General features: G+C 35.1%; 1 protein-coding gene across 9 annotated transcripts in view; it reads left to right on the forward strand.

Annotated features, from left to right (window-relative positions):
* ERBIN (erbb2 interacting protein) overlaps window positions 1-22,769 on the forward strand; it is a 125,683-nt gene that overhangs the window by 89,147 nt on the left and 13,767 nt on the right. For 7 of the 9 annotated variants that reach the window (XM_035014551.1, XM_035014543.1, XM_035014545.1 and 4 more), the window contains exons 15-21: window positions 2,722-2,821; window positions 9,749-9,870; window positions 10,741-10,914; window positions 11,817-12,002; window positions 15,533-15,647; window positions 18,064-18,247; window positions 20,479-22,024. In XM_035014551.1, the coding sequence (XP_034870442.1) occupies window positions 2,722-2,821; window positions 9,749-9,870; window positions 10,741-10,914; window positions 11,817-12,002; window positions 15,533-15,647; window positions 18,064-18,247; window positions 20,479-22,024 (2,427 nt within the window). The remainder of the gene's footprint in view (window positions 1-2,721; window positions 2,822-9,748; window positions 9,871-10,740; window positions 10,915-11,816; window positions 12,003-15,532; window positions 15,648-18,063; window positions 18,248-20,478; window positions 22,025-22,769) is intronic. The other 2 variants (XM_035014547.1, XM_035014544.1) reach the window with 1 other exon arrangement.

Below are 22,769 nucleotides of genomic sequence, written 5' to 3' on the forward strand. Positions count from 1 at the left end.
TCCTTCAAGACCTTGCTCATCCTCTATCTTCATCTCTATCCCTTACACCTTCATTTTCATATCCCCAAATGAGTTCTCTCCTGGAACATCCTCTCTCCCCCTTCTTACTTGGTTAATGTCTATTCATTGTGTAGGAAGGCATTGTCTCGGGAATGCTTTCCTAATCACTCAAGACTGTGATAAGTGAACACCTTCTATGTGTTCTGTTCGCTCCCTGTACCCTCTCTAACCTGTAATTAAATCATGTTGTAATGTCTCATTTTGTTATCCCTATCTTTCCTCTCATATATTGTAAACTCTCCCAAATCAGTGACCACTGTATACCTGGTGCCTGTCATAGTACTTTGGCGTATAAAGGGCAAATATAAGTAAATATATGTTGAATGAGTGATTTTAGATTTCAAAGGATGAATATTTATTGGCTATATTGTGGGAATTATGGCAAGGAAGTAGAATGAATATCTGAAATGAAATAGGAATAGAGTGGTGCCTGGCTCTCAGTCAGAAGAGCATGAGACTCTTGATCTCAGGGTCGTGAGTTCAAGCCCCATGTTGGGTGTAGAGATTACTAAAAAAAAATAAAATTTTAAAAAAGAAATAGGAATAGAGATCACTGGAGTTAGTGTTTTAGGGAATGGAGAGGCTTGGTAAATAATTCTCAATTTCTTTTTTTGTCTTTGTACTCCATAAATAACAGATGATTAGTTTTCTTATAACATTTTCATTGAAATATGATTCACATACCATACAATTCACCCATTTTAAAGTGTACAATTGAATGCTTTTAATGTATTTATAGAATTGTGCAGTTATTACCACAGTTAATTTTAGAACCATTTCAGGGCGGTTTGTTTGTTTGTTTTAAAGATTTTATTTATTTGAGAGAGAGAGCGCAAGTAGGGGCAGTGGCAGAAGGAGAGGGAGAAGCAGACTCCCCGCTGAGCAAGGAGCCTCCTCATCTGCTAAGACATCAGTGGCTTAAGAGAATGACCATGTCATTTACATTTTATATCTGTTGAATTATCCATGACTGTGGAAAGATTTGTCATAAAAGAATCAAGAATAGATGGATACTACCAAAGGTCAGTGGATATTAGGAAAGGAGATAGAATGGCAGAAGCAGAGTTCAGAATGGTAGAGGCACAGTTGAATATCCCTCAAAAGAACAGGTATTTATCGGGTGCCTGGGTGGTTCAGTCGGTTAAGCGTCTCCCTTCAGCTCAGGACATGATCCCATGGTCCTGGGATCAGGGCCCGCATCCAGCTCCCTGCTCAGCGGGAAGCCTGTTTCTCCCTCTCCCTCTGCCTGCCACTCCCCTTGCTTGTGTCTCTCTGTCAAGTAAGTAAATAAAATCTTAAAAAAAAAAAAAAAACAAACAGGTGTTTATACTTGAAGAGAGAAAGAGTGATTAAGAGCGAGATAGATAATTTATAAGTGATAAGATCGGGGCGCCTGGGTGGCTCAGTCGTTAAGCGTCTGCCTTCGGCTCAGGTCATGATCCCAGGGTCCTGGGATCGAGCCCCGCATCGGGCTCCCTGATCCACGGGAAGCCTGCTTCTCCCTCTCCCATTCCCCCTCCTTGTATTCCCTCTCTCGCTGTGTCTCTCTCTCTGTCAAATAAATAAATAAATAAATCTTTAAAGAAAAAAAAAAAAGTGATGATCTCACAGCATTTGTAAGCTCTAAATCTACCCCCTAATCCTTTATGAGCTATGGGAAATAAGCACCCCAGTATATTAAGGGGAGCACTGTCTTTGGGGAAGGAATAGATCTACCATTTCTGTTATCTGAGGAGGTCAAGGAAAGTTTTCAGTGAAGATGTTTGAGATGCAGGGCAGTTTGTTTACCACAGAAAAATTGAGGGGCATGGAGGAAATGCTTGAATGGGAGTAAGATTATAGGATGGAATTAGCTAGCTGCAAAGTTTTCACAAAAGTCTAAAGATTTAATTATGCTAGGGTGGCAGGTGAGGGAGAGATTGGGTAGTTCCCTCCCTGTTTGGAGTTGACCAAGGCTTGGATTGGTAAGATTTTAGGTTAATAGCCTGGCAAAAGTTATTAGTTATATTAAGAATAAATTGAAAACACTTTATAACCAGTTAGGAAAGAAGGCTTAAGAAAAAATGAGGTCCAAAATAACGGGGTTTATAGTTTCACCACTGAGTAACTTATGGTACCATTAATGGAGACAGAAGACAGAAGAGAGAAGCAGGTTACAACTTAATATTTGTTTTAAGTACTCTCTTTTCAGCTAGAATTAATCTGCAGATAACTAGACTAAACCTAAACCATTTCTATAAAAGCCTCTTCCTAAAGGGGAATGATAACATAAAGGGAGCACAATAATGTAAAATGGAAAGGCTTGTTTTATAGCTTTATTAAGTCACTGTGATTAAGTAATTATTGGACTGGATATACTTGGTATGTGAGATGTTTTTAAATTGTATTAATAACATAATAAAATAAAATTTAAAAAAATAATCAGTGATAATTGCAATACAGTATGAGTTTTGTTTTATACTAAAAACTAAATTTTTTTTTAAGATTCTTACAAGGTTTCAAATCAGTGCTTAAAAGTTTTTTATGTATATATAAGCTTGCTTTTGTAATCTACACATTGGTATTTTATAGAAAGAATGGTGAGTACTTATTCAGAAGAATTGCTGGATATGTGTTTGCTTTAGGAATATTGAAAATTAAACATTTATTTTCTTTCCTTAGTCTAAACCCCTGATACCTCTTCAAAAAGAGACTGATTCAGAGACCCAGAAAATGGTGCTTACTAACTACATGTTCCCTCAGCAGCCAAGGACTGAGGATGGTAGGAACTTAAGAATTTCTTTTCTTTTAAAAATTCAAATACTAACAAATCACAGCATAGGTGTGAAGTTAATTTTAAGTCTTAGACTTTTTTTTTTATGTTAATCACCATACATTACATCATTAGTTTTTGTTGTAGTGTTCCATGATTCATTGTTTGCATATAACACCCAGTGCTCCATTCAGTACGTGCCCTCTTTAATACCCATCACCAGGCTAACCCATCCCCCCACCCCCCCACCCCAGAACCCTCAGTTTGTTTCTCAGAGTCCATAGTAGATGTGGTGTATATCTACAATGGAATATTATGCAGCCATCAAAAAAAAAAAAAAAACCACAACCCACGAAATCTTGCCATTTGCAACAACGTGGATGGAACTAGAGGGTATTATGCTAAGCGAAATAAGTCAGAGAAAGACATGTGTCATATGATCTCACTGATATGAGGAAGTCTCATAAACTTTTACTAGGTTGAAGGGAATTTGGAGAATTGGTCAATGAATTTCTGACAATGAGAAAATAAGTCAGTATCTCGGGGTTATAGATAGTTGAAGTTAGAGGTACATGTAGACCATATGCTTCCTTAAGTGATCCTTGAAATTAAACAGTCAACTTCATCTGTAATAGGTCTCTCTCTTAGGAATGCATGTCAAGTGTTAATGTAATTACGACTGTTGAACCAAGAAATATTTTGTTCACTTTTGTTGTAGTAATACTACCCTTGGATCTACATACCAGATAAGGGTAATTTGTAGAATTCTGAGTAAAAGGTTATTTCTAAGTTCTTATATTTTGCCTAGAAAGGGGAATATATACACTTTACTATTGGCCACACATGTTTTTCAACAGTTTTGGTATGAAAGCCTTTTAGACTAAGGAGCAAATTATCTTTAATACATGTTATTATGTGTTCTGTGTGTAATGTATATTTTATGTTACACCGAAAAATGTAATTTTTATGTGGATATTTTTCTGAAACCAGTGAAAATCTTTATGGCCCAAAGTTATTTATAAATTAACTTTTTTTTCTTTTTTTTTTTTTTAAGATTTTATTTATTTGACAGAGAGAGACACAGCGAGAGAGGGAACACAAGCAGGGGGAGTGGGAGAGGGAGAAGCAGGCTTCCCGCGGAGCAGGGAGCCCGATGTAGGGCTCCATCCCAGGACCCTGGGACCATGACCCGAGCCGAAGGCAGACGCTTAACGACTGAGCCACCCAGGCGCTCCTAAATTAACTCTTAATACATAAAAACACTGCAGAAAAAAATCTGACTTAATCATTAATTTTAATTTATAAAATATACCACAAGCAAGTTAAATAAATTCTTGAGCTTCAGTTTCCTTATCTTGGGATAATGATAATAGTATCTGTTTTGCAGGGTTTTTGTACAGATGAGAAGCACTGAATGTAAAGTGCTTAGCACAATGATAGAATCAAATTGGCTGTTATTATTTTTACATTGTTTTGGCAGGTTTAGCAAGCAGTTTTGAAATACTTAAATAGATTAAAAACTAAAATCATTTAATTTCTTTTCCATTATTGCTGATAGAGAACTCACTTATCTGTGCTAATTATTTCTTATTCTTTGCAAGAAAGAATAAAAGACTTGCTTTGATAAGTTATCGTTTCATGGGAATTATTTAATGAGATTTATTTGGGTGAAGCAAAACTATTTAGCTTTTGAATTGAATTAAAAGTTAAGACTTGTGAGAAGTCAGATGTGAATAGCCTCTTTCATTGGGGATCTATAATTCTTAGAGAATAGGTTTGTAAGCACGATCCCTCTTTCATATATTTAAATCAACCCCCAATTTCCATATTAGCAATATAGTTTGGAAATGTATACATAACAAAATGTAGTATACTTCATTTTAGATAGTGTTGAAGTATTGTTTTATGCAAGTACTCTATATGTGCATTAGAAGTTAAGTTCAGGGGCACCTGGCTGGCTCATTCAGTAGAGCATGTGACTCTTGATCTCAGGGTCATGAATTCAAGCCCCTCATTGGGCGTAGAGATTACCAAGAAAAAAAAAGAAATTAAGAAGTTCAAAATAGATACACCAACTCTGGCTTATGCCCTTATTTATGCATTGTGGGGAATTATAATGAATGTTTGGATACATCAGTAGGTGTTTTTTTCTTTGTGCGCCATAGTCACTGGGACTTATGTCTCAATTTTCCACTTCATCTCTGAAGGTGATTTCTAATAGTATTACAGTCAGCTACATAATATACTCAAATAGTTCTTTTATGTGGGAAGATAGAATGCTAATGCTTAAAATGTTTGTGAGGAAAAAGAATGAATTCTTAGTGTAGAGAAAAGACTTTAATGTCTTGTTGCATGGGTTAGAAATTATTTAAGTAAAGAACCATTTAATAAATATTATAGGCTTTGAAGACCATACTTCCCTGTTGCAGCTACTTGATGCTGCTTGTTTCATGCAAAAACAGTCACGGACAGTATGTAAACAACTGAGCATAGGTGTGTTCTAATAAAATTTTATTTATGGGCAGAGATTTAGATTTCATGTAGTTTTCATGTGTCATGAAATAATTTTTTATGTTTTGGGTTCTTTGCCCCAACATTTAAAAATTTTAAAACCATTCTTAGGTTGTTAGCTATACAAAAACAGGAAGTGGGCCAGATTTAATAGCTTTTTGTCCCTGTCCTAAAGAGTAGAAAAGGCATATTGGGAAAATTCGTTCTTATTCTCATTTTGCTGCTTTTATTTCAGAAAAATAATAAAAACTGGTAATGGGGCGCCTGGGTGGCTCAGTCGTTAAGTGTCTGCCTTTGGCTCAGGTCATGATCCCGGGGTTCTGGGATCGAGCCCTGCATCGGGCTCCCTGCTTCGTGCGAGGCCTGCTTCTCCCTCTCCACTCCCCCTGCTTGTGTTCCCTCTCTGGCTGTGTCTCTCTCTGTCAAATAAATAAATAAAATCTAAAAAAAAAAAAAAAAACTTGTATAAATAAAAATAAAAACTGGTAATTATTAGAAATCCAATACAGATCTCGTTCTGAAGGAAGATTCTCAAACAAAATTACCTTTTCCCTTGTGATTGAACCAAAGTCTCCAGAGGACGTATTTAATCTTTGATATTTTTATTATATTTATGTGTTATTAGTGCTTTGTCTACCTGCTTTTGTTACTGCCATATAGGAACTTTAGAATGTTATTTTCCTTTCATTTTAACTAACACTAAAATAACCGAACATGATTCCAACAATGAATAAAACTAGGCAAAGGCATATATGTATTTTTTATTTGAGTAATGAACTAAACTGTTGTGGGTTTTTTTGTTTTTTTTTTTTTGAGATTTTATTTATGTATGTGAGAGAGAGAGTGAGTGAGCACGAGTGGGATGAAGGGCAGAGGGAGAAGCTGAGTAAGGAGCCCAATGTGGGGCTCGATCCCTGGACTCCAGGATCATGACTTGAGCCAAAGGCAGATGCTTAACTGACTGAGCCACCCAGGTGCCTCTGAACTAAACTTAAATACACAATTGTGAGATACCATTGAAGGCCCTTCCAGGAAACAATCAAGATAAATATATTCTGTCATAACACTTTTTGTTCCAATAAGAGTGATTGACACACTGTGGCTCATGGGTCATATCTGTCCTGCTACCTGTTTTTGTGTGGCCCACAAGCTAAGAATAATTTTTACAGGTGAATATTTACATCAGTTTGATGATAGTACCAGTTAAGCAAAATGTTACTCCAACAGTAAGAACTTTAGTCTTCTCATTCACTATATAACAAAAAATGGTACTCAATTATTAGTATATTTTAAATTTGTCACTAATCTTTGGAAATTTGGTTTCTCTCCTAATACCTACTGTAGTATCCTTGATTTTGTCTCTTGGTTCACAAAGCTTAACATATTTATTATCTGGGGCACCTGGGTGGCTCAGTTGGTTGAGCAACTGTCTTCGGCTCAGGTTATGATTCTGGAGTTCCGGGATTGAGTCCCACATCGGGCTCCCTGCTCAGCGGGGAGTCTGCTTCTCCCTCTGACCCTCCCCCTCTCATGCTCTCTGTCTCCCATTCTCTCTCTCAGATAAATAAAGTCTTTAAAAAAAAAAAAAAACATTTATTATCTAACCGTTTACAGAAAAAGTTTGGTGACTCCTGCTCAGAACTGTTCTAATCATGGGTATACTCATGCCTTGATCTCTCTTACTGTCTTCCCTTTTCATGATTCAGATTCACTTGGCCTCCTGTCATTTGTATCAGTTTAATTTATTCCCTATTTGTTTCTAAAACAGGTCAGAGTTCAGTTAAGAAATGGATTTGTGATACAAAGAGTAGAAGTAGCAAAATAAAATCTTACCCCTTTGAATTTTTCGTATGAGAGATATATTTTAGAGTAGAAGATTCTTAAAAGGAAAAGTCTGAGATACACTTAATAATATGCTGAGTCCTTGGGGCGCCTGATTGGCTCATTCAGAAGAGCATGTGACTCTTGATCTCAGGGTTGTGAGTTTGAGCCCCACCTTGTGTGTAGAGATTACTTAAAATCTTAAAATCTTAAAAAAAAAAAAAAAAAAAGGCAGCTCGCCTTCTAAAGGGGGATAATGATGGATAAATTTGAAAGAGAAGGCATGGTATTTGGGGCCTACATAGAGGAATCAGTGTTGAATGGGAAGTATTCATCCATATAACAATTTGTAGCTGGGGAAAACTGGTTGTTGCAGGGGTTGGGGAGTTAACAGTCTGAGTGTTTTGATTGCATTTCTTTAGTCATTGAAGTGAAAAGAGATTTCCTCTAGAGGTTGGGGGAAGGGCCTTTGAAGACAGTGATTTATAGTGGGAGAAAAGACCGACTAGAAATAAATAGAAGGATTCCTGGGCAGCACTGAAGATGGAGCAAAGATGAGGGAATACCATATTTTGTAATGGTTCTAAACAACAAGGTGATGTCACTTTTCTCTGATATAAGTGAGCAGTCCAGAGCAAAGAAGGTAGGTGATTGAAGTAGCACATTACGGGTTTTGTTGGATGGGTATAACCTGAGGAAAAGGGGCAAGAAATGTGAGAGTGGTTAAAATAATATATCATTAAACCTAAGCTGAATAGAAAAGAAAGTAAAACCTAGAGTGGTTTTACAGGAAGAATAAGAAATGAGAGTAAGGAACTCAAAGTGTACTAGCAATAATAATAAGGAAGTGAATGGTTTGAAAGGATGAGTGTAGTGATCAAAGAGGAGGAAAGTTTTACAGAAGCTTACGTTTTGAGCTGTGACCATGGTTATGAATCGCAATGGTGAAGTACAGGTGGACATTGAAATTGAGAACATTGAGACCTGTGAAATTGTAGTGTTGTAGAGGGGGGTAATCACACACAGTTATCATTCTAGATACTGGCAGGTTTTAGGCGGAGAGAAGGGCTGTTAGGCAAATGCTAGAGTCTCCAATGAATATGCCAGGGTGATCAGGTCTAGTGGCATCTAAAATGAAGAGAAAGTAGTAGTAGTACTTGATGCCCTGAATCTCAGAAGATGTGAAATTTATACTAAAGGGTAGAAAGTGTAGGCGATCAGAAGTTGACAAGAATGAGAGGCATGGTAAAAGTTACTTCTCTTGGGGTTCTGAAAAAATTCTGGTGTAAGATTGCTTTGGCATGATGTAAAAACTCTTAACAAGATTTCTCAACTAGGCTGGTGATTGAAATTACTGCTTAAGATGGGAGGGGAATTTTCTGAATCGTGGAAATAGACTTTGTTGCTAACTGCTTGGCTCTGCTTGCCTTTCCAAGTATACCACAAAAGTCAAAAGGGATTCCTAGGAATTTGAACCACTTTCCACAAACAAACAAAAACAAACTTTCTAATTCATTAACTATTATAATAGCCACAAAGTTACTTTAAAAAAAATTCTTGAGCCACATATTGAAAACAAGGAAAAGCTGAAGACAAAAACTCAGTTCTCCATTCATATTTGGTTTTGTGACATTTTTCGTTTGGATATGATATTAAAGAAGGGTAAGAAGCCTACAATAAGGACTAAAAATTAATGATAATTATGCTACTTTTGCCTGAGTATTCAAATTGACCACATATAGGTATTCCAGGAATTTCATTTTTTCTATTTACTAATTTTGGGTGCTTTTACTCCCTTTTGTTTTGAGCAGGTGTAGTCAATTTCTTTTAAGAGGGCAGAAAACAGTTGTGACTTTATCTTGTATTGCACGAACTTCAGTATGGTGATACATAATAGTCAAATGGATTAATTTTTAAGCCTTAGATTTTTTTACTTGCCTAATAAGCGAAAAAATGTATAGTTGTTGAATCTTTACCTTCAATATTATATTGCATAGTAGGATATGTAGTGTTGCATTTATATTAGATTTTCAGTTTTCCTTATATTTTGATACAGAAAATATCTTGCAAGCACTTTATTTACTTAGTAAAGTTATATACAAAGTATAATGTATAATGCAAAGATGTAATTACAAGGCATCGGAGTAATCTTTTTTAACCAAATAAGTCACTTTGTCTTTATCTCCTCATTCCCCATACATAATGAACAATATTGGAATTGGGAAGATTATTCTGAATGAAAAAACTTAGATGAAATAATTTATATATTACCATGGTGTAATGTGCTGCTGAAGGTAGCACTATTACCGTGCTGCTTTTTGTGGGGAACTGCACAAAATCACAGACCTCTTAGAGTTGCAATTGTTAGATTCTTTTCAGGAACCCCTCTGGTAACAAGACAAATTAGCTTTCGGGAAGAAAAGATATGTGATTAATATTGTAAAGAAATATTAGAATTACAGCCTAGTTGTTAATGTAGCATTTAATGCTCCTGGCATTGACTTATCTTAATGTTTATAACTCAAAATTATGAGAAAGTAATGGTTTTTCATAATTACAGTAAAATATAATAGGTTTTTTTGTTTTTTGTTTGTTTTTCTCTAGTTATGTTCATATCAGATAATGAAAGTTTTAATCCTTCACTGTGGGAGGAACAGAGGAAACAGCGGGCTCAAGTAGCATTTGATTGTGATGAAGACAAAGATGAAAGGGAGGCACCTCCCAGGGTGAGTCCTGTTCTTCCTTCAGGTTTGAAACAGGGTCCACTGATATTTATTTGGTGCTATTTACCTTACTGTGCCATTTTGGGAGATACAGAGAAATACTGGTTTCATCCCTTGCCCTCAAGGCACTTGAAGGGTTTTATTGATCCTATACATATGTCATGTGAAAGAATTTGAGAACAGTTTAAAACTATGTGATTATAAGCCAACTTTCATAATATAAAAATAAGAGAAAAACACATGATTGTTTTTCCTCTTCCCTTTCTTTAATGACTTATTATTTAGATTCTAGGGATCAAGAACTCTCGTTATGAACATGTTATGAATCTGTGTTGCAGTGACAGAAGTAGTAATAATTCATTTCCAAATTACTCGTGGATGTAATTATTTTTCCCTTATATGAACTATATATAAACCTTATATAAAACTCTGGGATTCAGAAATCCCAGAAAATGACAATTAGACTGACTTTGGAAGTATTTGGTTCCTGGCATATAAGACAGGATATAAATGTAGGACTTTTATATGTGTCTGGGTAAATATCTAGCTGGAAAACAACTGTTTGGAAGCCAAGTGATAGTGTTGGCAATATCCATACCGTAAATCTTAAAATGGAATACATACAAGTCTGCTAAAAAAAAAAAGCATTCAAAACATTAGTTAAATCTGTGACTGTGAAGTCTTTCACTGTTGATAAAACCATACTTTTCTTGTGTCTAAAATGCTTTCAGTGGCCTATCATCTGTGTTTAAAGTTACCCCCAGGAGCCAGATAACCAATGTAATTAAGATGGATTATATAATGATTAAATTTTGAGGTTGATGTTAGCAATACTTACCCGTATTTCAAATTTTACTTATTTTATTTCTCTAGGAGGGAAATTTAAAGAGATATCCAACACCATACCCAGATGAGCTTAAGAATATGGTCAAAACTGTTCAAACCATTGTACATAGATTAAAAGATGAAGAGACTTGTGAAGATTCTGGAAAAGATCTGAAACCACATGAAGATCAGCAAGTTGTAAATAATGATGTAGGTGTGAAGGTTAGAAAACTCAGATTTAAAAGAATTGACCAAAACTTATTTCAAGCTTTTTAAAACTTTAAAATAATAATTGATATAACGGTCCTTTTTGTATGCATGATAATGTCTTTCCAAATTTAGGGTGTTGTTCTCAGCCACCTGAAGTAAAAGCTGGAATAATCAGCAAACTCTAATTGCTATTATTACACTTCAGTATGGTTACAGACTTTCCATGTTGGCAGGATAGCATCAGCATAGGTTTTAAAAAATCTTGCCTGAACCAAGAATAAGATAAGGAATGTCAGAAAATTCATTGTTACGGAAATACTTTTTTTCTCATGATAACATTGATCCACTCAACCCAATTCTAATTTTAAATGTAATTGCTATGACAGACTATTTCCTTGGGATATTTCAGATCCTTAAAGTGTGTGTTCCTTTAATGGACTTTTTTTTCTCCCTACTATATTACAGAAACAGAAGTTTTCTCATGTCACTAGAGTTGCTATACATTCCCCAATCAGCAGAAAACAGTTTGAGCATGCTGAGCTAAGTGACTCACTCATGAATGCCAGCTTTGCAGCTTAAGAGGTGAAATGTAGCCTCAGCTGAATTATAAAGCTTAATGTGGTTCATGAACCTTTGGGGGCGTCCTCCCCAAATGAGCATATGTGGCCTAAATATATATATAATATATATATTTTATATGTGGGGGCCTCCTGCTCCCCAAATGAGCATATATGGCCTAATATATATTTCTACACCAATGTGGGGCTTGAACTCATGATCCTGAGATCAAGAGTCGCACACTCTTCCTACTGAGCCAACCAGGCACCCCTACTTTTAAATTCTAATCTGAACTATAGTACAAAAATAGATACAGAGCTTTAAGGAATATGAATTCTTTCTTTTCTTTTACATAGACTTCAGAAAGTACCATTCCAATAAGAATCAAAGCTGATGAAAGAGAAAAGTATATGATAGGAAACTCTTCACAGAAGACCAGTGAATCTGAAGCTGAGATGAGTCCTGGGAGTCTACCAGTGACTACAAATATGAAAGCCTCTGAGAACTTGAAGCATATTGTTAATCACGACGATGTTTTTGAGGTACTGCTTTGTGATTATTCTCTGGAACAGTTCTAACAACTTTTAAGAATTTAGTATTTCATTGTTGCTAACTAAAGATAAAAAACTGATATCAAAAGCAGAAAGTATGCTAACTCATTTGAGAAATTTCAGGGTATTTGCTGTAGTATCACTCATTTATCACTTTGAACTTATACCTGTATTGCACTCAAATATTTACTGTGTAAATTAGATTGTGGTGGTTCTATTCTGATTCTTTAAAATACATTATCTCAATTGTTTAACAATGGAAAGGTTGCCATAGGTATATTTAAATTATTTCACTTAATGAAGCATTTATCATTGATTGTGAAGTGTTTTTTTTTTTCCTTGAATGTCTGACACTTTTTTTTTTAATTTCACTATAGTTAACATACAGTGTTATGTTAGTTTCAGGTGTACAACATAGGGATTCAGCAATTCTATACATTACTCAGTACTCATCAAGAGCACTCTTAATCCCATCACCTATTTTACCCATCCTCCCACTCTCCTCCCACCGTCCTCCCCTCTGGTAACCATCACTTTGTTTTCTGTAGTTGAAAGTCTGATTCTTAGTTTGTCTCTTTCTTTCTTTGTTCATTTGTTTTGTTTCTTGAATTCCACATATGAGTGAAATCATATGGTATTTGTCTTTTTCTGACTGACTCTTCGCTTAGCATTATACTCTCTAGAGCCATCCATGTTGTTGCAAATGGCAAGAAACCACGTGGCTTGTGAATGTACTTTAAGTGGATCACATCATTCAATACACTTGGTATATACATTGGACCTAATATAACATAGTCTGTGAAAAGGTTATTAGGTTTGTCTCAGTGAACTTAATACTTTATTTTGTATGATTTCTTTGTGAAAGGCACTGTTTGGAGCTATGGTGGCAGAATAGATATATGGGTATATAGATATAATCAAGGTTAGACAGTGCTGAGTATATAAGAAAAATACTAAATGATAAAAATATTAAGTGCTACATAAATTTAGAAAAGAGATACTTTCTGACTAGAACAACCAAGGATGCTTTAGGGTGAAGGAGCTATTTAACTTGTACATAGGAATATTTCATCTAGCAGAAATATGAAAAATAGGGAAACTAAATAAAATATGGAAGGAATAATGATAGCAAAAGAGTGGTGCTTGAGAAATGTAGAAAAGAGCATGTTCCATCTCCCTGAGTGTATCAGGGGTGGTAGAATGAAACCGAATTAATAGAGTAGTTTGGCTCCTGATGGTGACGCTTCCAGAAAGCAATGCTAAAAAGTTTGGATTTAGTGTTCTGTAGTCTTTAAGGAGCCACTGAAGGCCTTTTAGCAGAGCAGTACTTGTGATAGAGCTATGTATCGGGGTTATCTGGCAACAGCTACTGAATTTTCCCGAATTTGAGGGCTTTTTGAATAATAATACTAGAAAATGTGGACTGGAACTTTGTTTTAAGAATATAAGAGATTTAGTATGTAAATATCCCTGACTCTAAGGAGTGGAGAAGAGGGAATAGTCACATAACTGTGCTTGAATAGGATGGTGATGCCGTTAACTGCACTTGGGTGTTGAGAGAACAAGCAGCCTCTGAAAGACTAGTTTGTTGTTGAATATGTGGAATTTGAACACTTAACAGGACCATCCGTTAGACATAAGACATATTCAGTAGGTCATTGGAAATGTGTATCTTTAGCTCAGAAGAGAAATGAAAGCTAGATTATAAATTGAAGAATTATCTACATTAAACTTGAAGAAAATGCAATCCAAAGGGAAACAGTGAGGAAGGACAAAATAAGAGCTAACTGCAGGAACGTTAGTTGACTTGAGCACAGGAGACAGAAAGGTGGGAGGAAATGTAGGAGCCCGTAGCTCCCCGATGCCAGGTGTAGTATAGGAGGAAGTCTGCTCAGCACTTGAAAGTACTGCATGTATCACAATTAGGACAGAACATTTGCCCTTCCTTTTCCTGTTCTCTCATTCTTTGCGCATTCATTCTGTCATTAGGTCCTGTTCATTCCAAAATTTCTGTCAGATTCTTTTTTTCTTTATCAGCCATCACTGCCATTGCCTAAGGATAAATGTTTTTTTTTCTTTAGGACTGTTAGGATAGCCAGATCCCCTTTCTGCTGGTCTCTTTCTCTTCCCGTACATTCTTAATATCAGAGTTACCATTTTGAGAGAGAATCTGATGTGAGTTCCTGGCTTGGCAACTTCCAATAGTGACCAACACATACTCGAGTCCATACTCAGAGCATAACCTTTCCCTCTTCAATCCAGTCTAACTTTTCTGTCTCCTGCCAGTTCTCTGAGCTCCAGCTCCATGGAGTTGACATGCTCTGCATACTTTCTCTTATTTCCATACTTTCATCTGTGCAGAATGTCATTCCTCTCTTACCGCACCCCTCACTTCTCTTCCTTCCCTCCTTACTTTCTCTTCCTATTCTAATTAGAAGTGTCTTTCCATTGTAGTACAGTCCTGAACAGTGGCCTGTATCTGGCCCACTGCCTGTCATTATATGACTTGCAAGCTAAGAACAGCTTTTACATTATTAAATATTGAATACAAATCAAAGGAAGAAGACTGTTTCATGACATGCGAACAATTAGATGAAATTCAGTTTTCCTGGCACACAGCCACAGGCGTTTTTTCACATGTTGTCTGTGGCTACTTGTGTGCCACAATGGCCGAGTTGGGTAGTTGAAACAGACTGAAGGCCCTTCTTACTGAAATAGTTTTCTGACCCTGGTCCATATCTGTATTATGTCACTTAGGAGTTACTGGAAGTCAGTACTTCTAACAGAACAATGTTTAAGACTTTTTATTTATTTTCATCATATTATTTACTTATTTTCATCATTAGGAATAATAATTTAACCTGCAAAAGCTCTGTTTTTTATATACAATATTTGCAGTGTTAAAATAGTTCTATAAATAGTTGTTTGCTACCAGGTCCTTTTGTTCACTACCCCCTTTCACTTAATAGCACTCAGTGGCAGATAATCTGGGACCTTTGTCAAATATTAGAGAAAAATTCATGAAGAATAATAAAAAATTTTGTCTTCAAATTGGTCAAAAATTGCCATTAACTCATTTTAATGGAAGAACACCTCAGTCCTGACTCCTTGCAACTTGATAACCTTGGAGGGAATAAATATGAGAATTAGGAAGAGATTTTTGGTTGGAACACCTCTAAACTAAGTTTTTCAAAGACAGAGATTGTGTTTTATTCATTTTTGTTTCTCTAGCACTTGGCATAGTACCAGGCACATATTAATCATTAATACACTTGAATTAAGGCCCACCATGGAATATTATCCCATAGCCACTTTGACATATTGTTAATAATTGCCATAGTTTTATTGCCGTATCTTGAAAAACTTAAATCATATACTAGTTTTAGTTACTATTACCATAATAAAAAGGTTTTACATCCATGTTCTAAATATTCTTTCTCTTTGAAGTTCTTATGACTTAATATCTATTCATTTAAAGAAACCAAAATTTATTTAAATACTTTCTTTTTTCTTTAAATTAGGAATCTGAAGAACTTTCTTCTGATGAAGAGATGAAAATGGCAGAGATGCGACCACCATTAATTGAAAGCTCTATTAACCAGCCAAAAGTGGTAGCTCTTAGTAATAACAAAAAAGGTTAGATGTTGAAAGCATTAGGAATAGAAATGGGCTGAATTTATCAAATTCATAAATTTTTTTGAAATAAATTTCATTAAATGTGTTTATGTTATTTAAAACACTCTTTTGAAACAATTTTTAAAATATGCCTTTCTAAAAGGTCTATTCCTTAACCCTCTTGTTTTTATTTTTATTTTTATTTTTATTTTTTTTAAGATTTTATTTATTTATTTGAGAGAGAGAATGAGATAGAGAGAGAGCATGAGAAGGGGGAGGATCAGAAGGAGAAGCAGACTCCCTGCTGAGCAGGGAGCCCGATGTGGGACTCGATCCCGGGACTCCAGGATCATGACCTGAGCCGAAGGCAGTCGCTTAACCAACTGAGCCACCCAGGCACCCCTTAACCCTCTTGTTTTTAAAGAAGAATCTTATTATGTATTTTCTCTTCCCTCATGCAAGGTTATGTGTAAGGGCGTGGGCTTCATAGGCAGACAAGCCTGCATTGTGATTCTGTTTCTGCTGCTTATTTGCTGGGTAATCCTTAAGCTACTTAATTTTATGCATATGAATTTAACCTAACTTGACATACATTGAGGCTAATGAAGGAATTTGTGAGTATCAAATGTGCTAGATTATTCAATGTACTCAGATCTAGCTTGTTATTTTGTCTGTCCTGGAACTCTTTTTAAACCATCCTCACACCCCAGCCATTTTTTTTCATGTAAAAGAATCTCAGACTCTTCTTAGAAATGAAAGGGAACTTGAAGGATATCTATCCCTTCTTTTCATCCTTCCCTCACTCCTCCCCCCTAGTGCTTGAATGTGTCTATATTATCTCTACCAAATATCCATCCAGTCTTTGCCTTTATGGCATTAATGAAACTTATGTCAAGGTGGCTTTTAGATAGTTTGGATTTCATAATAATAGTGGTAGTGATATTTGTTTGTGTACTTACTAGTTGCTGCTTATCATGCTAAATATTTTACATGTTACTATTTGTCACAAGGAGGTGGAAGAAGAGGAGGAATAATATCTAGGAAAGAACTTACCTACCATCTTTCTTAACAGTATTTTAAAAATTAAGACTCCAGCACCCAAATACCTTAAAGTTGAATATAGAAAGCCCCATGTACTATTATTGTCAACAATCCAGACTACTTGAACTGTGCTCCTAAGATATTTGGAACAGAAAAAATATCTTTAATGCATATAATCTCCTGTGACTGTGTCTATATATATACTGTTTCTATGATTTGGGTAGAATTGCATTAAATACAGTCTTCAGGGTTGTAAAGATATTAAGTTATTATCTTTTTTCATTTTGTTTTTAAGTAAGCTCTTTGCCAGCTTGGGGCTTGAACTCATGATCCTGAGATCAAGAGTTACATGCCCCACCGACTGAGCTAGCCAGGTGCCCCAAGTTGTTATTGTTTTATCATTACTTTTTAAAAAAATAATACTTTTTAATAGTACCACCTATAATGGAATATGAATATTGTCTATTTCTGTTTATATAAAAAACAAAAGCCGTCTCCTATATTGATCTTTTTTTTTTTTTTTTAAGATTTTATTTATTTATTTGACAGAGACACAGTGAGAGAGGAAACACAAGTAGGGGGAGTGGGAGAGGGAGAAGCAGGCTTCCCGCGGAGCAGGGAGCCTGATGCGGGGCTGGACCCCAGGACCCTGGGATCAAGACCTGAGCCTAAGGCAGACACTTAACGACTGAGCCAGCCAGGCGCCCCTATTGATCATTTTTCATATGCAATTCTTTGAAATAGTTTAAAAATAGCAACAGAGAGCTCACCTTCTGAAACTTCTTGATTTGTTTTTTTTTTAATTGACAGTATTGCTCATTTTTATTTTCAGAATAGATGAAAACAACTCCATACTTGTATGAAATAATTTCTTCCCCAGATAAATGTACAAATCTAGGCTGTGAACTGTACTGTTTATTCTTTATTATTATGACTTTTTAAAGTCATGAATGAGGGGGCACCTGGCTGGCCCAATTGTTAGAGCATGCGACTCTTGATCTTTTTGTTGTGAGTTCAAGCCCTACGTTGGGTGTAGAGCCTACTGAAAAAAATATTGTGAATGAGTGGAAGAGCCATATTCACTAAAAGTAATTGATGGCCTTAGAAAAACACTGTATAATATAATCTTGTCAGTAGTTAAAACTAAATCAAATTCTGGATAATCTTAACATAGATCATATTTGTCAAAAAACTTAAAGGTATCACAAGTTTTAAATTATTTAATCTTTGTGTGTATTAGGACTGCATTTTCAGAAGTGCCTTTGTTTATCTTCTAATCCATAGAATTCTTTATATATTGAACCTGGACAACATAAATGTCATTTGTCATCAGTGCAAAGTATTAAACGCAAATCTTTAGTGACTTTATCAACAGCTTAAGTTTTTTTTGTTTCAGATGATACAAAGGATACAGATTCTTTATCAGATGAAGTTACACACAATAGCAATCAGAATAACAGCAACTGTTCTTCTCCATCTCGGATGTCTGATTCAGTTTCTCTTAATACAGATAGTAGTCAAGATACCTCACTCTGCTCTCCAATGAAACAAACTCATATTGGTATTAATTCCAAAATCAGGTTTGTGAACATCTTAACAGAATAATTTATTTGTACAATAGAGATAATAAGGCAAATAAATATGTATGACTAAAACAAAGCAGATTTCACAAATTAATATAGAAGTAGTTCAGGTAGTATGTGATTTCTTCCCCATTTTATTACTACTTATTTAGGTTTGCTACATTTGCATTTGTATTAGTTTTTTTAAGTGGGGAAGAAAAGGAGCATCTGGGTGGCTCAATCGGAAGAGCATGTGACTCTTGATTTCAAGATTGTGGGTTTGAGCTTCACATGGGGTTAGAGATGACTAAAAAAAAAAATTACTAAAAAACTAGAAAACTAAAAAAAATTAGGAAAGAAAGGATTTAAAATATTCTAATTCTCTTCATTAAAAAGTTGGACATTGTAACAGTATTTTTAGATATTACAACATAAACAGCTTCTTTGGAGTAATTCAAGTTGAAATGGGTGTTTTTTAGATACTCATGATTGGAGGGTGCCATTAAAGGGCATTCAGTACTTTTAACTGCTTCTGTATCTTTGAATTAGACTTAAATTTGTAGGTCAGACTCTAAACAAGACTTAATTCCTACAGGCTAAAATTAGCTGAAGTTTAAAAGAACTTAAAACAACTGTTATTTGGGCTTTCAAAATACTTGGCTATCAAAATAAGATGTGTTGTTTTACCTTCATGTTATTGTATCAGCTAGGTGCTTATTAGATTTGGGTTACTACTGAACCCAAAGCTTACTGTACAGATATTGTTGACTACTTTTTAGAGTAAAATGGTTCTTAAATTCCAGGCACAGTTAAGTCAAATTTTGTTTGTATTGATTTATATTGTTGTAAAAGGAAGATGAATTTTATGTCGCAAAATGAGTTTAGCTATTATGTACTTGTAATTATGATTAATTATTTATATCTGTTCTTTGAAATTGAGGCTAAGACCTAGTGTGGTAATATAATAATTTTTATAACCCCTTAGATGTTAAGATAATGATTAATTTCTTGAATAATAAAATGTTACTGATATTTTGTTGAGGTTAGTATTTTATAAATCATGTTTTTTGTGTAATGAAATAAAGGCTATCAAAGGGATATTCCACACCTTTGTTGTATTTCTTTTTTTTTTAAAGATTTTATTTATTTATTTGACAAAGAGAACACAAGTAGGCAGAGCAGTAGGCAGAGGGAGAGGGAGAAGCAGACTTCCCGCTGAGCAGGGAGCCCGATGCGGGGCTCGATCCCAGGACCCTGGGATCATGACCTGAGCCGAAGGCAGCCGCTTAACTGACTGAGCCACCCAGGTGCCCCCCTTTGTTGTATTTCTAATAATGAATGTAGTCTGTTCTGTTACCTGATGGGAAGATCAATACTAAGGAATATTTGTTAAACATACTTGAATATTTTACAAGAGGGCACAAATATGTTTTCATATTTGTGTGAAATATAAGTAGGTTTATTTCTTTCCACCAAGCAGAAGTAAAATGTTTTCTGTAATTTTGAAATAGCACATTTATAAATATTTGCCAAATACAATGGAATAACTTAGAAGAGTGATTAAATTTAGTTTTGCTTTTGATCTTCAGATTTTTTCAGTGCTGCAGTTTATTTTATTTTTTAAATCACCATATGATAAAATTGACTTTGTTGAGTTCTAGTTTTTTTTTTAGTATACCTACTTTCTTTACATTTTTTGTAGACCTTTGAGTAATTGTTTAATTCTTAGCTTTTTACAATTTCTTTACTTATATATTTGAATCTAATAATAACTACTTAGTTAATATGACTGACTTTAAATAATGTAAGGTTTCAGAATTATTTGTAAAAATGTTCTGTGCTCTTTGCTCAACTATTTAAGTTACTGGCTTTTCATGTGTCTCTCCATCTTTCAGTCATTTCATCTTTTAGCACATTCATGAAAAGGTGCTTAAAAAAGTCCATTTTTCTTCACTATTTACCTCTGTTAAACTATATTCTGACAAAGTGATTGGTAATATTGATGAAAATTAACCTTGATTATCTGTGAATTTTAATTAATGTTTTACTTGTCTTCATTTAATATAAATATATTATTTATTACAGTAATGTTTTAATATTACTCCTTGCTGATAAATGACTTTCATCTTTGACTCCCATCAGCTCTTTTAACTTTGTGTACCTACACATTAACCAGTTAGTTATTAATGTTTCTTATTACTAAGAAACTGAACTTTATGATGTTTATGATAAAATTATCTTTGTTTTAGGCAAGAAGATGAAAATTTTAACAGTCTTTTACAAAATGGAGATATTTTAAATCATTCAATGGAAGAAAAATTCCAGGTTCATGATGAAAAAGATTTTAACTTACCTGAATATGATTTGAATATTGAAGAGCATTTGGTTCTTATTGAAAAAGGTGTTGACTCAACAGCCACATCTGATGAATCTCACAAATTAGACCACATCAATATGAATCTTAATAAACTTGTAACTAATGATACATTTCAACCAGAGATAGTGGAAAGATCAAAGACACAGGATATAGTGCTTGGAATGGACTTTTTAAGCATTAATGCTAAAGGAGAAGCTGAGCCCTTGGAAAATGGAAATAAGTATCCTAATCTAGAATGTGTAGATAAGGTAAATGGACATTCTGAGGAAACTCCACAGTCTCCTGGGAGGACTGAACCACATGACACTGATTCTTCTGTTGATATGGGTATTTCCAAAAGCACAGAAGATCTCTCTCCTCAGAGAAGTGGGCCAATTGGATCTGTTGTGAAATCTCATAGTATAACTAATATGGAGACTGGAGGGTTAAAAATCTATGACATTCTTAGTGATAATGGACCACAGCAGCCAAATGCAACAATTAAAGTAACATCTACTGTTGATGGAAAAAATATTGTCAGGAGCAAGTCTGCTACACTTTTGTATGATCAACCATTGCAAGTATTTACTGGTTCTTCTTCATCTTCTGATTTAATATCAGGTACAAAGGCAGTTTTCAAGTTTGATTCAAATCATAATCCTGAAGAGCCAAATATAATAAGAGGCCCTACAGTAAGTGGCCCCCAATCTACGCCTCAGATATATGGTCCTCCACAATATAACATCCAGTACAGTAGCAGTGCTGCCGTCAAGGACACTCTGTGGCATGCCAAACAGAATCCCCAAGTAGATCATGTCGGTTTTCCTCCTCAGCGGCTTCCTAGATCCGAGAGCACAGAAAGTCACAGTTATGCGAAACATTCTGCCAATATGAATTTCTCTAACCATAACAATGTTCGAGCTAATACTGGATACCATTTACATCAGAGACCTGGCCCAGGAAGACATGGGGAAATGTGGGCCATCTCACCAAATGACCGACTCATTCCTGGAGCAACTCGAACTACGATTCAGCGACAAAGTAGTGTGTCCTCTACAGCTTCGGTAAATCTTGGTGAATCAGGCCCCACGAGGCGGGCCCAGATTCCTGAAGGAGATTATTTATCCTACAGAGAGTTACATTCAGTGGGAAGAACTCCATTGATGTCAGGATCACAGAGACCTCTTTCTGCACGAACATACAGCATCGATGGTCCAAATGCATCAAGGCCTCAGAGTGCCCGACCCTCCATTAGTGAAATACCAGAGAGAACTATGTCTGTTAGTGATTTTAATTATTCACGGACTAGTCCTTCAAAGAGACCAAATGCAAGGGTTGGTTCTGAGCATTCTTTATTAGATCCTCCAGGAAAAAGTAAAGTTCCTCATGATTGGCGAGAACAAGTACTACGACACATTGAGGCCAAAAAGTTAGAAAAGGTAATTAAATATGAATTTTTCATTTTCCTGTCTGTGAATTTATTTTTCTTAAAAATATTTGGTATTCTTTGTTTCTTAGACAAGGTAAAACAAGATACTCTGAATTACTGAATATATACTTAAATTTGAGGAGTTTTTTCTTGGTACTTAACAACAGAGTTCAAGTTTAGACTTAGCCAGACTCAAAACAACTGAGATTGTAGGATATGCTTCTTTTCTGTCTCTTACTCCCCAGTGTTTTCTAATGAGGTGAAGTTCGTTTCATATGTTTATGTGTATATCTTTTTTTAGATTGTGCTGTACATACTGTAAATAATACATGCATAAACATGTGTACCTCTGTTTAGCATTTTCTGACCTCCTGCTCTCATCTAATAATTAATTGGTTATGTAAGTATGTGTACAAAAATAGCAGTTTTACTATATAATTAGCAGAATGACAAGAAATATATCATAAATGTAAATATTTTATCTAAGATTTTTTTCCCAGTTATAAGACTGGGAAATGTTATAAGACTAACACTGTCACTGACACAGATGGCTTCTGGCATGGCATTTACTCTTGACCTTTCTGAACTGCATTTCTGACCTACCTGAACTCAGGTGTTTGTGGCTCTAATGAAGTTTGGAAATCATTGGTAAAACAACTTAAGATCATGTTCAGTTTATAACTTAATGTGTAAAGGTCAGTTTTTTGAAAGGAGTTAAAATTTTTAAAAATTATCATGTACAACTGATAAATTAG

The sequence above is a fragment of the Mirounga leonina genome, unplaced genomic scaffold (genome assembly GCF_011800145.1).
Source record: "Mirounga leonina isolate KUSES-001 unplaced genomic scaffold, KU_Mleo_1.0 Mir_168, whole genome shotgun sequence".
Taxonomy (NCBI): domain Eukaryota; kingdom Metazoa; phylum Chordata; class Mammalia; order Carnivora; family Phocidae; genus Mirounga; species Mirounga leonina.